Below are 14,217 nucleotides of genomic sequence, written 5' to 3'. Positions count from 1 at the left end.
GGATGGCCGGCGTAAGCGGTGCTCAATCTGTTTGAAGCCGGATCCCCGTTGTAGGCGTGATTCAACACGTTTTCGACTCAGAGTTGGGCCGGGCCGCAATGGCATGTTCACCACGCGGCATACGGTGCCGTATCCAGCCTTGTTGCAACCACATGAGCTTATTCAGCTCTTATGAGCTGCATCCTCTATATCGGGGATAATTGTCAAGCTCCCGGTGTCTTCAGAGCTCGCCATGATGACGAGACTGTGATCGAAATGACGGCTCAGAATCCCAAATCGGTCATATCTGCGCCGTTATACCTACTCAATCTTGTCTGTCGCTTACGACAAGGTTCGGCCAAATGGGCGACTATTGGAGCTTGATGACTGAGCCAATGTCGGGAGCGAGACGCGGGCCGGCAGCCGCAGATGTTCCAATGCAGGTCCAACGGCTGCGGCCGCAATCTCATACATTGAATGTCAGCAAGCATCTACCACGAAGGGTCTTGTCTCGGCAGTCATTCTTGTGATTGAGACAATGATACCAACCCAGAGAAGGATCGTCCAGGTGCAGATAACTCAACAATCCGTCGTCATCAACTCATTGGGGTCGTCTTCAAAAACGTTGACGATGCAACCGTTTCTCAAGACTGCCACACAAACCAAAGCTTCGGGTCCCAAGCCTCCGAGATCTCGCCCAGAAATCTGTTCCTGGTGGCGATAGGGGCGGCTCCGCATAACGATTGGGCAATGGCTCTCCAATGTCCAGTATGGTTACATCGGCGTCGAGTTCGTCAGAGGGCTGGAGCCCACGATGTCACCCAGGGAGGGCACACTCGGAAGCTTAAAAGGGAGAAATGCCGTTTAGAGCCTCCAAACTGCTGGGAGAGGTGCATGAGCCTCATGAAAATGTTGACAACAGGTTGACGTTTTAGTCAAGCCCGTGTTGACCAGAGCCAATCGAGACTGGAACAGCCGTTGGAGCCCTGAAAATCTTTCAGGATCTTACCAAATCGGTTCACTTGATCCAGCTCGTCAGAGGCACGTCACAATTGATATCGGAAGGCTGGAACATGTTCTCCGAAGAGTTGAGGGAGCCACAGTTGCATTGCGCTTTGACAGTTTACACTGTTCAGCCAGCCATTGAAGCTCATTAAGGGTCCGTCTTCTCAGACACGCAACTCGATGGATAAGTTCTCATCTGCAGAACTTGAGCAACTTGGTCCAAATTGGACTCAATTCTACGGTGATTGGGTCAAGTAATCGGTGGCTGGAGCCCTCAAGTTCGGACTGAGACTGGAAGCAGGGCGTGGTGCTGACCAAGAAGAGCCAAGAGCGTTGACCAACAATTCCCACTTGCATCTCCACCAGGCTGACGAAAAATTCGATCAGAATTTTTCGGTGATCCTCTGGGAAGTCTGGATCCTGATGCTGGGCCTGGTCTGGGCAGCCTTCTCTGCGCCGCGATGAGATTCTGACAAGGGATCCACGTCTTGGGAGTCGCTTTTCGCTGTCCGAGAGTGCTCCGAGTCTCTCCGCGAGATGCGCGCTGGATCAGCGGAGAAATCGCCATGATATGCCGGGAATCTGCGATTCCATCGTGGGGAAGAGGAGGGGGGGGAATCGTCCGATCTGGGCGCTCCAGGAAGGGAGCTCCTTGTCTCGGGCTGCAGCTCTCGTGAGAAATTGATCAGTCTCGACAACGGCTGTAAGACGGGTATTTCCATATTGCTTTATATTGCTCTCGTGAGAGTTCGTTCGATGGTGGCAACCGGACGAACAGTTCTCAGCCGAACCCTCAAGGACGCGCATCCTGTTGATGGTGTCCCAACCTGCACACAAAGTTCCCAACATGGGAACCCACACAATTGGACTCTCTTGCACATGCCAGTGAGTTTTTCTTGCTAGCAGTCCTCGCCATTGGCCCACCGTCTGTCCAAAAGAGGTCTAACAGAGGAAGGGCGAAAGCTTGGTGTGGTGTTCCTGACGATCGCGAGCCAGGGGTTGCTGGTCACTGTGCCACACAGTCGCTTTTGGGGCTGAGTTGAGATGGGCTGAAGCAGGTGGCCTCTGCAAGAGCAAGAGCTGTGCTCAGTACATGGCATGCGCTGCAGTGCGGTGCAATGCACATGTCTCTGCACCGTAGATGCCTACCCGAGCAGGACTCTTTTCGTGGCAGTCAGATGGATACCGACTTGTTCCTCGGCTTCAAGGATGAGCTTGGTAATCGAGTTGAGTTGCAAGCGCCAACTCCACCCAGTATGACTGTTTGAACGCCGACCATCGGGTCTTGGAGTTGGCTGTGGCTTTGTCAGGCACCGGGCCTCAATGGCTGGCTCAGGCACCCGAAGAGTTGAGTGGTTGCATTGGTCCTGGGGCTAGAACGGGGCTTGGTTGCGGAACCGAGGCCGGCGAGAGACGACGATAGCCCCGAGTCGACGATGGTCCTTTTGGAGGCTGTTTTCTCATACTCCACTGAGGGTCTAAAACGTGACTCTCGGCATTCGGAGGATCAATTGATTCGGTACTTGATTGAGGTGCCCAGCCATCACCAGTCTTGCTAGAGAGCTGTTGTGATGTTTGGTGAAGCTGGTGCAATTATCTCGATATGTCGTTTATTCATCGGCCGAGTGGCCATATCGATCTATCCTAATGGTATGTTTGATCATCAGCATGAAACAAATCATTTCGCGGTAAGACCCTATACAGACCGGACCCTACCCTCTGCGCCGTAGGTGCATCCTGTGCTAGGTACAAGGCATACAGACGCACATGTTGTCTCTGCGGGCCAGCCGGGGAAGCTGAGGGCTCTGGGGCGGCAGCAAAGTCTCACGACCATAGCGACTCAAACTGTCGGCTTGGCTCAGGGTTCCTGACTCCTGCGTCGGCCTCACAGGAGATCCCTGTGACGCTTCAGAGTAAGAGCAGGCGAGCAAGTGCCCCCTGCGAGTTCGTCCTGTTCACCGCTGCGCATTCAATCAATTCCCTTGCCTTTTCGTCTGGCTATCTTCTCCCTTGTTAGTCATGAGAGGGACTGGCCCAGGCGGAAGCTATCCACGTCCATAGAGGGCCCCAGCTAGTGGCCTGCGCCGTGTGGCGGGCTCTCATTCGTCAGAAGCCTGACGCCCAAGGCTGCTGCACATGAGAAGCTCTGGGGACAGGCTGAAGATTGGAGAGTCTCAATTGATCACTCCTCTCGAGATTGAGCGTGGGGGAGCCGAGTGCTGAGAGACGGCCACGATATGCCATTACGTCCGGGGGAGATGATGTGAGGCGACCCCGTGACCCAAGGATTGATTGCGCCTTGAGGCCGGGACGTGAGATAGTCCATGAGCAGGGCCTCACCGGTGTACCTGCGATGCGAGCCAATTTTCCCTGCGTCTTCGGGCGTCAAAGGCGAGGCCATGCATGAGGCGAATACAATGGCACGCTGCGTACGTGGAAGCGCCTGGTTGAAGTGTTGCGACGAACGCCCAGCGGTTCCCCTCTGCCTTGCCTTGTATCTTCTGTTCTTGGTCAGCTGAGGCATCCTTGATGAACTGGATGTGCAGAAATGCCGCGACGACAGCAATGTGGCGAGGGATACTGACCCGAGTCGCGCCACGGCCGCGTCAGAGGGACTTGTATGGTGAACTACGACGTGTCTATATGCCTCAAAGTCTGCTGTGTTGTTCTTGTGAGATATGGCGGTTTGCATTTGTGGCATGCGGTGGGAGCGGTGAGGCTGGGAGATTCTTGCCATGGTGTTTCGATTGAATGAGGGAGTTTCTGACCTTGATGGCGTTATAGTCGTTGTCTATCGTATGTGAGACTATGCGTCCTGGTATGTAGGTAGTTGTGAATACAACAACCTTGCGTGTGTAGGTGGTGACTGTGGTTCTTGGCTTGCTTCGGGACAACGGTGATTGCGCATCTAGGCGATTTACCGAGGATATTTTTGATGACTAGACATTATGAATCTGTTCCTTGCTATTAGTAATTGCGGATGAGTTGATGGGAGGGATCAAACCAAAGTGAGGCTGTTCGCGATGATGTGTGATGCGTGAGTCTAGGGTAGCTCGAACTTGTTGGCAAAAGTTGCGACAACTGTTGATGAAGGTCAATTCGGCCATATTCTTGGGGTAATTTGAGATATTTTCTTGATAAATAATTATATGGTATTGGTGAGATTGACCCATTTCGCTAGGGCTTGGTGAATCTTGTATTTTCGTGCATCCTGCAAATGTGATAGTGTTATAGACTCTTTCAATGCTAAAACCTAGTATGCACAAGATTATAAATTAGAGTCTCTCTAAGGATGCTAAGCTCATCGGTTTAAATAGACACATAATTCTATAGATGGCTAAGATACTGGGTGAAGTGATCTGCAGTTAGTTTCATCATGCCTTGGTGTTTCTGCGTCATGGATGTGAGCCTGTTATGAGTAAGAGGAAGACCCTGGTGAAACAGCAGCGACATAAACGACGAAACGTTTGACCAATTAGCCAGAGAAAGCTACATATCAAAGAGGTCTGCGCTCTAATGCATATCAACAGCTTGGGTACAAGCGCATGGGCAGACGCGAGTCTTTTGCGAGAGTGTCTGCCCTGGGTTGGCCGTAACAACTGATCTCATATGATGACAGTCAGATAAGCAGCCAGGATATGAACTTATAAACTAGGGGAGTGTCAGCTGACTCCTTGTCTCATTTGACTTGTATCGTAATGAGTGCTTCTTCTGGATCAAGTGGGATTTGACAGACCGTGGCATCCAGGCTCGTGCTAAGACACTGACTTGTCTAACCTGGCAGGTCTGGTGTAACTACGTATACATGTCTGAGCATCAGTCTTAAACTGGAATGTCTTGACTTGAGACATGGGGTTTACTGTCGATGTTACTCTCCTCGTCACCTTGGATATCTTGAGCGACCGGTCTGGTCTGAGTGAAACCTGCGGGAGGTATAAGACAGCATACGATAAGACCGACCGTGAAGACTGCCCAAGCGGTGAAGAAAGCAAGTTATATCACCTGAACAGCCACCGCGGCAATGTCTCAAAGCCCAAATGTCACTCCTCCGGATCCTGTGGTCCGATCCATCGGCGAACGGCCCCACCCTTCCGGAGGCAGCACCCGGAGGATCTGCGAAAGGGCATTTCACGAGAGAGAGCCTCAAACGAAACCGGGCAAAAAGTCTGTCAAAAACAGGAAATAACGACTCGACGGGTTCTTCCGTCTACGAGGCTGGCTGAGCGTTGGACTCTACGCTAGACGCAACGCCGTTGCATTAGAGGCGGGTGGTGACGACCACCCACGCGGCTTTGCTTGTGAAAATCCCTGGTTTAGCGGCCCATCTGATGGATAATTTTAGGGGACACAAATGTGTCTTGTCATTTTCAGGCTTGGGATATGATGTCTTTTTGATTCCTTGTTGGATCGATCGCCTTTTCAGCTGATATTCTCATGACGTCACGACTTGGTGTTGATCGTACATGAGGGCGGTTGACGTAGGCGGCGGGGCAACTTGGAATGGGGAATTCCAGGTTGATACAATATCTATGATGAATCTCCCGTAGAGGTCTTTCTCATCCCCAACTTCTTTTCGTTCAGTAACTAAACATGGACGCGCCAGTAAACGACGAACCTCCCCGTCGGCCCTCGACAGCCGGCGCAGGAAGCGAGCCAGAAATAATCGAAACTCACCAAGAAGAAGCACCAACGGCAAGCCATGCCCTCGCAGAAGAGAGCAAAAACTTTGAAGAAAAGGGTGCAAGCCAGATCGAGCACGGCGACATCGAAGTAAAGAACCTAGGATGGAACGATGAAGTCCACCGTGTGCCGCAGCCCCTCGTCGGGGGGCTCAAGAACGACGACCTCTGGACTTTGATCCGAAGGTTTGACAAGCAGGTCTTTTATGTCAGGAGTATTGAGGAGCCCCCGCTTGGGGAGTTGGATATGAATATTGCGGATGATGAGGAGTTTTCGCCGGAAAAGTTGAGGGCGCAGATTGAGAGGCTGTACATGTCTGTTTTTGTGCAGCTATTTTCTTTCTGGAAGCATATTGTCAGACTTCGGTCTTGGAAGGAGTATCAGAGGACATCTGCTTTCTTGGCACTGTACTCTCTGGCGTGGCTTCTCGATCTTCTTGGACCGACCATCACTGTCTTTCTCATGACCCTCATCGTGTCCACACGAGCGAGAGAGATCTGCTTCCCCGGAGCTCCCCCTTCTCTGATCGACCCCAAGACCGGAGGCGTTCAGACGCCAGCGGCGGGTGTTCTTGCGTCAGATGATTCAGTTACTGGAGCGCCGGAGAAGCACAAGGGCGAGGCGGTTGAGCAGGAGGCTCATAGTTTTGTTACGAGTTTGTCTACGGTATGTTCGGGTGTAAGAGTGACGCCGTGCTCTGGAAGGAGGCAACTGACTGAGATTTTCAGATTGTTGTGAGCACTGCTGCTGGGAAGCATCCTCAGACGGATCCCGATGAGGACAGCACTGCGCCGGATCCGACCCAGCTCACCGAGGATGTTACCGATGCGAAGCAAAAGACTGGGGGAAACCAAACGAGTATCGAGCACAACAGGGCCAAGAAGCCAGTGTCCGACGCCGTGTGGGCCAAGGCTCGTCCGACGATGCATCTCATCGCCGACTTTGTCGATACCTGGGAGAGATTCGGAAACGCCCTCAGCCCAGCTGCCCCATTCCACCGTCACAGACCCAAGATAATCCTCGTGGGAGCTCTCTTTCCTCTCCTCCTCGGATCATGGTTCACGTCTCCGTACATGCTCATGAAGGGTGCAGGATTCGCCGCCGGCTTTGGATTCTTTGGCGATCCCGTCATCACTCCGGCTTTGAACTTGGTCAACAGGACGTACCCTCGATGGGAGAAGTATGTTGAACTGCGAAACACTATCCTTAGGGGCGTGCCGACGAATGCTCAGCTGGCTATTACTCTTTTGCGTATTGGAGAGAGGAACAAGGCTCCTCTACCTCCACCCCCGACTTCTGACGTTCCTCCCCCCTGTGAACCCCACGAGACTGCCGGTGAGGGTCTGGATCATTTAGGTGTGTATCTGCGACTTGTCATGACTGAACCAAAGACTGACACCATCAGAAGGAGTCTCGCAGGGTGAAATCGCCGAGGCGGTCCAACCCGATCCCGAGGTAATCCACGAAGACGAGCACGAACAGGAAGAAGAAAAGTCCAAGCACAAGAAGTCGCACAGAATCATGAACTTTATCCGCGGCACGACAAAGGGCGGCGTGCACACGGCGCTCGCAGCCGACAAGGCCAAAGCCAAGGCCGGAGCCCGACACGCCAAGAACCGACTCGGCGTTGTCAAGGGTCAGGAGCAGCCGAACCCGGCTACGGGGCCGATCCGGTTCCCGGCGCGGTACAAGGGTAAAAAGGGACATGCATACATCACCGCTACGGCTACGACGCCTGCTGTGAGCTGGACGTCGGATATTGGAGATGTGAAGCCCGCGTGGACGGTCACGATTGGGGAGATTGCGGAGCTCAAGAAGATGGGAGGGCTTGGGTGGAAGAGCAAGATTATTGTTGGGTGGGCTATGGGGAGTGAGATTGTGGACGGGTTGATGATCAAGACTAAGGATGGGAGGGAGCTGCATCTCACGGCGGTTGTTATGAGGGATCAGCTGTTTAACCGGCTGATTTCTATAGGACAACAGATGTGGGAGGCGTGGTGAGTCCTGTCAAGTCTGTTTTTTTGATGGATGTTGCTGAGGCGGTTTAGCATGTAGATTGGTTGGTTCTGGTAGCGATGAGCTGTTAGCGATGGATTCCTTGTGTTTTGGTACATGACTCAAATGAACTAGGTGCATCCTGGGCTTTGGTGATGATGAATTCTTGGTGTTTAGTAATTTGTTTATGACTCAATTGATCCATCCTGACAAAGGCAAGGATTATCCCGAGATCTACACATGTGCCGAGAGTGGGTGTGAACATGTTTCGCGTGACGTCAGTAAAGAATCGACCATCTCCGGGGCAGCTGAGTAATTGACGAGCTTACAAACACGATTCTTTTCGGCGTGAAGCGTCGTGACAATTATTCCGTCGAGTAACAGCATGTGGTAGATCCGACCTCGGCTTAAGACATTCCAGGCTTCAATTACGCCCTTTGGAATTGCCCCTACATACGTCCGTATTCCGTATTGGCCTCGAGAGTGGGGGAGAAAGTGGGATACGAGAAACAAGGCAATCGATATAACACAACCACTGCAGCCTTGAATTCGGCACACACTCGACACGGCATCCCGGCCTTTTACTCTGTAGATCACCAAGAATGAGCTTCACCCCAGAGCCCTACGACCCCGTCACCGCGGCGACTTGGCTCGTCTGCGTGACGTGCGGCACGCAGTTCCCCACGGCGGATCGCTCCAAGGTCAAGACGTGTCACATCTGCGACGATCCTCGGCAATTTGTCCCGGCGTCTGGACAGTCATTCTCAACTCTGGAAGAGCTGGGAAAGACTCACAGGAACGAATTCACGCCTTGCCCCGCAGATGCTAGGCTCACATTCATCTCGTCGACGCCAAAGCTCGCCATCGGACAGCGCGCCATCCTCATTCAGACGCCGGAAGGCAACATACTGTGGGACTGCATCTCCCTTCTCGATGAGGAGACCATCTCTAAGATCCAGGCCCTTGGGGGCTTGCGGGCGATGGTGATAAGCCACCCGCATTTTTACAGCACGCACGTCCAGTGGGCGAGGGCATTCAAGTGCCCCGTGTACCTATCTGCCGAAGACGCCCGGTGGGCCACCATGGCGTCGACGCACCAGATCCCGCTGGCCTCGACCGAGACGGAGGTGGTGAGCGGGGTGAAAGCCATCAAGCTCGGGGGACACTTCCCCGGGTCCATGGTTCTTCTATTCGACGGGCGGTTGCTCATCGCCGATACGCTCATGACTACAGCCGCGGGCGTCGGGGGCTGGGAGGTGGACGCCACGGGGACTTCACGGTCCAAGCCACCGGGACTGAATTCGTTTTCGTTTCTGTACAGCATCCCCAATTTCATACCCCTCAACTTGGACGAGATGTCTCGCATGTGGGGGATTTTGAAAAAGTACGAGTTTCGAGCTACGTATGGGGGGTTCACGGGCATGGATATTGAGGATGAGGGCGTCAAGGGTAGAGTGCTCGAGAGCATGAAGATTCAGGCGAGACACATGGGATACGGGGAAAGTGAGTTTATGCAAACCAAGCTGTAACGAATATATGAAAGCTATGATGATCCATTCTGTCAGGGTATCGAACAAAAAAAATGATTTGAAACCAAAAAAGATCAACCTCCAATTCCCAACTCCGGCTTTGTTTCAACCTGCGAGATGATGCCTCTAAAATGTGCCTGCCCATGCTCAATGCGCCGTTAAAACAAACCCAATGCCGATTTTCCGATCCTATGAAAAACTCCCTTGACAGTCTGATTTATTCCTTCTTCCAAAACTTCCACTTTTGCTTTGTCGCGCAGGATGACGGGGATAGGTAGTAGCGGTTGAGCATCTCGCGGCCTTCGTCGGGGAGGTCGATGACAGATTCATTGAGAGTATCGATGATGAAGCGATTGGCTACAACAGTCAGCATTAAATCACACTCAATTGATGAGAAAAACTCACGCATAAGATCAAGCCCTTCATCACCAGCATCAAGAGCCATGTCTATCCTCGTAGAGTTGTAGCAGCCGTACCGTAGCTGCAGCTCAAGCATGCACCTCCACAGATCGCGCGTCTCGTCGGCCGTCATGCCCTCGCAGCTACGCTCTGAGCATGTGCTTGCCTGACGAGCCCGATCCATCGTCGTGGGACGGTCTTCGCGGTGGTGGTGGTGGTGGTGCTTGGGCATGGCGTCCTCAGGAGGGCTCCACATGGCGGGGAGGGAGAGACGACCAGGGCGATTCTCGCGATACATTTTGGTGGTGTTGGTGGTGTAAGTGTAAGTGTCGAGGTGATGAAGATGGTGAGAGTAGAAGAGGTAAAAGCCGTAAGAAGAATTTGTGAGACAGCAGCAGGGCTGTCGAGATTATATCGCAATCAAAATCAATTAATTGCCAGTAAATATAGCCGCGCAATCGGCACTTGAAACTGGTCGCTTTTCTTGCTTTTCCTTCAAAGGTCAAGGCGTTTGATGCGTTGTCTCTGTTGTGGTGGGTCGGATCGTCATGACACTGGCTCGCCCAATATGACAGGCAAGACCCTGTTAATTATGCGACCACAATAAGGAGTAAGAGTAAAAGCTGTCGAAATAAAAGAAAGGCCATGAAAAAGAAAGACGTCAGGTCCCTTTATATCCTGGGTGCCCAACGGCGAGTACCGAGATGGGTGTGAGGGGGCCCCCCTTGATGGATAAGCGGGCTGAAAGGGTGGCAGACGCCACGGCTTGGACGGCCTGTCTCTTTTGATGGATTGCTCGGATGTGCAGGGCGAGGGACCAGATCAGGGAACCTTGACGGCGCGTGTGGCGGGCTGGTTTTACTCTGAAGGAGGGCGGGCGTTGTCGTCACATGCAGCAGGGCGCAGAAAGGGGCTGTGAGAAGTGAATGGGTTTGTAACTTGTGTGATGGGCTTGTATCTTGGGCAAACTGTCATGGGGTCCAAATGCTGGGGGTTTCATCATCGTCTGGAGAAAAGACGTGTGGCTGCCCGTCTTGATCAGCAGCTCAGTGCAACTACTGTAGCCAAGACGACCAGACACCAGAAACAAGACAAAGCACAAAGCTTGGCCTGCGAATGCCCGTGCGTGAATCCAGCTTGGCGGATCTCAGCCCAGCTCTACAAGAAAGGGTCACAAGACCACGAATTGGCAACGATAAGCTTTGGCGCCAGAGGGAGTGACGAAGATAACGGGGACCCGGCAATGATTGTATCATGACGATGAACCGAACCGGCCTGACTCAAAGGGGATACAGTAAAGGACCAGTAATTGCAGAATTATCATGATACCGTACATAAGCCCTGGACGCCCGAGGCTTCCGATATACCCGGTCGCTCAAGAAGATTTTCTCTTGCAGACATCATGGACTTTTTTGAGTCACACACTTGTCGCCCAAAGGGCTGAAAGACGGTCGAAGACCCGCTTCGCCGATGTGGGCTCCCGTTAGCGGACCGGAGACCCTGGATCCACATGACGGGACAAGATGACTCTGATGAAAGACACTGATAGATAATGAAATGAGACACATATTGATTGTAGACAAGGGATGGGCAAAGCGGTCAATCATGCGGGGGATGTGCAAGTCTTGCATGTGGCTACCTGCAAGGCGCATCAGATGCTTGATTGTCTCTGTACGAGGACAAAGTCGTATGCCCTCGTCTTGTACCACCTCAGCTGGAGGAGGGGCTGTACAACCTGTAAATTCCAAGCCTGCCGAGAAACGAGAAAACAAACAAAGCGGACACACGGGCTTTTCCTTTGATTCCGGGGAATGTGGCTAGCCATCGTGTGGCGTCACATCTTTTTGCGGCGTTTCTCCCTCTGGTGCCCTCCCACCCATGTCCTCGGGTTCTCGAACTTACGCCCCGTCAGCCCTATCGATGCTGCTTAGCCAGTTGGCAATCGTGTGTGTTATTTTTATTGCTGATGTGGACAATAATCAGGCCATAAGCACAGAAGAAAAGCTGGCGTTTTGTCGTAATCAAATGCGGTCAGCTACACCGTCTCTCTCCAGCCAGCCTTGAAAGCCGTACGGCATTCCGGTCTTGCCGGACTGTGCCTCTGAAGCAAATGCCGGGAGTCTAAGCGCCGGGTACGACGGGTTCCGCGGGTGAGGCACAAGAAAACGCTCACGTCCATCGACTTGCCGAGATTTTGTTTACTTTTGATTGCCCCTGTCACCTGTCAAATTTTCTTTACCACTCAATTCTCCTTGGGTCGTGAAATCTGGTTTTTAACCCTGTACGGGATCCATTTGATGCCCGACCCGAGGGGTCTTCACCTCGGCATCATTTGAACGAGGTTTCGGCATTTTCATGCAAAAATAAATAACACGGTTGGAAATAAGTATTTATTAATATATTACCCCTGCAGGGATTGACCTTGGGTCTCACCCAGGAGGTTGGGCGAGTCTCGGGAGGATGCAGAACCTTATATGCTCGAACGGACCCTCTCGGTGGCAGGTTGGCGAAATTACGTATAAGGCATTGGGAGGCATTGATCGTGAAACCTCTTCACGGCGGAATTATAATTGGTCGCCTTGTTTTTGAGGCTCTTTGCTTTTGCGTTGGCAAGCACAACGACCTCTTGTTATGCCAATCATTCGACGACAGCAAGTCTGCCTCATCACCTCGTTCATGAGGGCTAGAGAACTGACAGCTAGGCGCTTCGAAGCAACATTTAAGAACGAGGCCGCTTATAAGATCTCTCCCGTGGATGCCTTCCGAGTCCCGTTCACTGGCCTCCTCTGATACAAGGGCCCTGCCCGCTTGACAACTTCTCTTCAGGTTCATGCAAACATTAGGGAAGGATCTCAATGGCCTGTGTACTCTTGGCTGTACCTTTACCTACAAGCTCACCGTTCCTTGGGCCGGGTTAAAATTGCAGTGAACATGGGTTCATCGCGATCGCGATTACTTAGACGGCTGCATGAGGCCAGGGGGCGGAGGCCTCAGCCACGTTTGCCTAATTGTGGTGGCCGGTTTGGATGTTTGTTGACATATTCAGAATTGAACCCGTGACTGCTGATTACCCGGAAAACATACCTTGTATCCGTATAGCTCAACCCTGCCCTGACTGATAGGCCGTAGATTGGAATGACTTTAGCATTGGGCGTTTCCATTGCGATAGGCTGAGGGGGTTCTGTGGTCTAATCTAAACGATCACCATGCTGCATACAAGCCGTCAGGGGAGCAGGCAACTAGGTCAAGAAAAAAAAGAAAAACGCCAGTTTTAAGATATCGCGCCCTACCCTTCCCAGGATAATGGTAATTGTGGAGTATTTAAGAGAATTTAGATAGCTTTGGTGTTCTGGCGACTCGTTTATTTCTTGACCCGCGTGGTAGGCTGGGCGGGCACAGGCAAAGCCTCATGAGATGGCACTGTCTCGCGACAAGGTTGTTCCCTATAATATTGGTGACTATTGTCTGTTCACTTTCTAACAGGGTTTGGACTTGGTTACTCTCATTGTCTTGGAGAACATTTTGCGCGGGCATTTCCTAGGATTGAACTTGTATTTAGTATACATATTACACATACAAGCTCGCAACGAGTGACCCAACGCTCTCTAATCTACACAAGAATGACAAACTTGGTATGGTTGCATTTAATGCGAGTATTGTATATAAGCCCCGTGTGCGTGTTAAATTTGCAGTGAAGAAATAATGCCGTTGCCTTGTCAGACAAACTCCGAGCTGCTGGACCGAAGACGAACCATATTGACACCGGCCTAGGTGTGGACACTGAGAGAGTGATATTTCCATTCACATTTGATTCCTGCCAAAGGTTTAAGAAGCTAGCAAGTAGTAAGAAATAGAGGCAAGTCCGTGTGCGGGTTAAATTTGCAGTGAAGGAATGGCAAAATGTCCAACGGCGCAGACACACTGCTATTCGGAGAACCGAAGGCGAATCATTGGTGTTGGAACCGCAGCGAAGGCTGTCGAGTGACACAAGCATCCCTTTTGAGACAACTCGCGTCGCCGTGTGTGCGTTAAAATTGCAATGAAGAATGATCGATGAAAGGGGAAACCCCCTGCAAGGCGGAAACATGCAGAACCAAAGGCGAACCATTGCTGTGAAGTTAAGGTGAAAGCCGCTGGGTATCGCAAGGATCCCTTCTGGGACAACCTGCACCACTGTGTACGAGTTAAAATTGCAGTGAAGGATTAGTGACGCGAGGCAGATCCGAAGGCAAACCATTGGTCTCGAAGCAACAGTGAAAGCCGCAGGGCATCACAATGATCCCTTTTGGGATAAACTGCACCGCTGTGTGCGGGTTAAAATTGCAGTGAAACCGCGATGCCCAAATTGCAACACTCAGAGGTTCAACACTCATCTCACTCCTCTCGGCGCCTGATTGCCAGTATCATAAATTTTGGCCATGTAGCCATCACAAGAATACTAGACAGGGTATCTGGGAGCCACTGAGCAAGTATTAGCATCTCCCGAGAGGCAATTAAGACCCGGCCACGCTGATACCAGATGAACATCCATATCTTGGTTGAGGTTGTCAAGTTGGAGTTGCTTGGGCCACAAAGCAAGGTCGGATACTGGCCACTGGGCCGCGTCTCAGGTCAGGTATCGGATATTAGA

The 14,217-nt window shown here is 52.0% G+C and overlaps 3 protein-coding genes across 3 annotated transcripts; 2 read left to right on the top strand and 1 right to left on the bottom strand.

Moving 5' to 3' along the window:
- Window positions 1-5,574: 5,574 nt before the first annotated feature.
- Window positions 5,575-7,665, top strand: LRP88_09215 (DUF3292 domain-containing protein; the record flags this gene model as incomplete). The annotated part of the gene is made up of 3 exons (XM_083245705.1): window positions 5,575-6,330; window positions 6,393-7,020; window positions 7,073-7,665. 3 exons carry the CDS (start codon window positions 5,575-5,577, stop codon window positions 7,663-7,665), a joined length of 1,977 nt encoding a protein of 658 aa, XP_083100199.1.
- A 596-nt stretch (window positions 7,666-8,261) lies between these two features.
- On the top strand, window positions 8,262-9,188 carry LRP88_09214 (beta-lactamase-like protein; the record flags this gene model as incomplete). Its single annotated transcript, XM_083245704.1, has 1 exon — window positions 8,262-9,188. The coding sequence occupies one exon, from the start codon at window positions 8,262-8,264 to the stop codon at window positions 9,186-9,188; it is 927 nt and encodes a 308-aa protein (XP_083100198.1).
- Window positions 9,189-9,405: 217 nt separating this feature from the next.
- Window positions 9,406-9,885, bottom strand: LRP88_09213 (uncharacterized protein; the record flags this gene model as incomplete). Its single annotated transcript, XM_083245703.1, has 2 exons — window positions 9,406-9,545; window positions 9,594-9,885. The coding sequence occupies 2 exons, from the start codon at window positions 9,883-9,885 to the stop codon at window positions 9,406-9,408; spliced, it is 432 nt and encodes a 143-aa protein (XP_083100197.1).
- Between the last annotated feature and the right edge of the window lie 4,332 nt (window positions 9,886-14,217).

The sequence above is a fragment of the Fusarium phalaenopsidis genome, assembly GCF_050370095.1.
Source record: "Fusarium phalaenopsidis strain FUZ10S chromosome Unknown contig_32302, whole genome shotgun sequence".
Taxonomy (NCBI): Eukaryota; Fungi; Ascomycota; class Sordariomycetes; order Hypocreales; family Nectriaceae; genus Fusarium; species Fusarium phalaenopsidis.
This window is presented reverse-complemented; position numbering and strand designations above follow the sequence as displayed.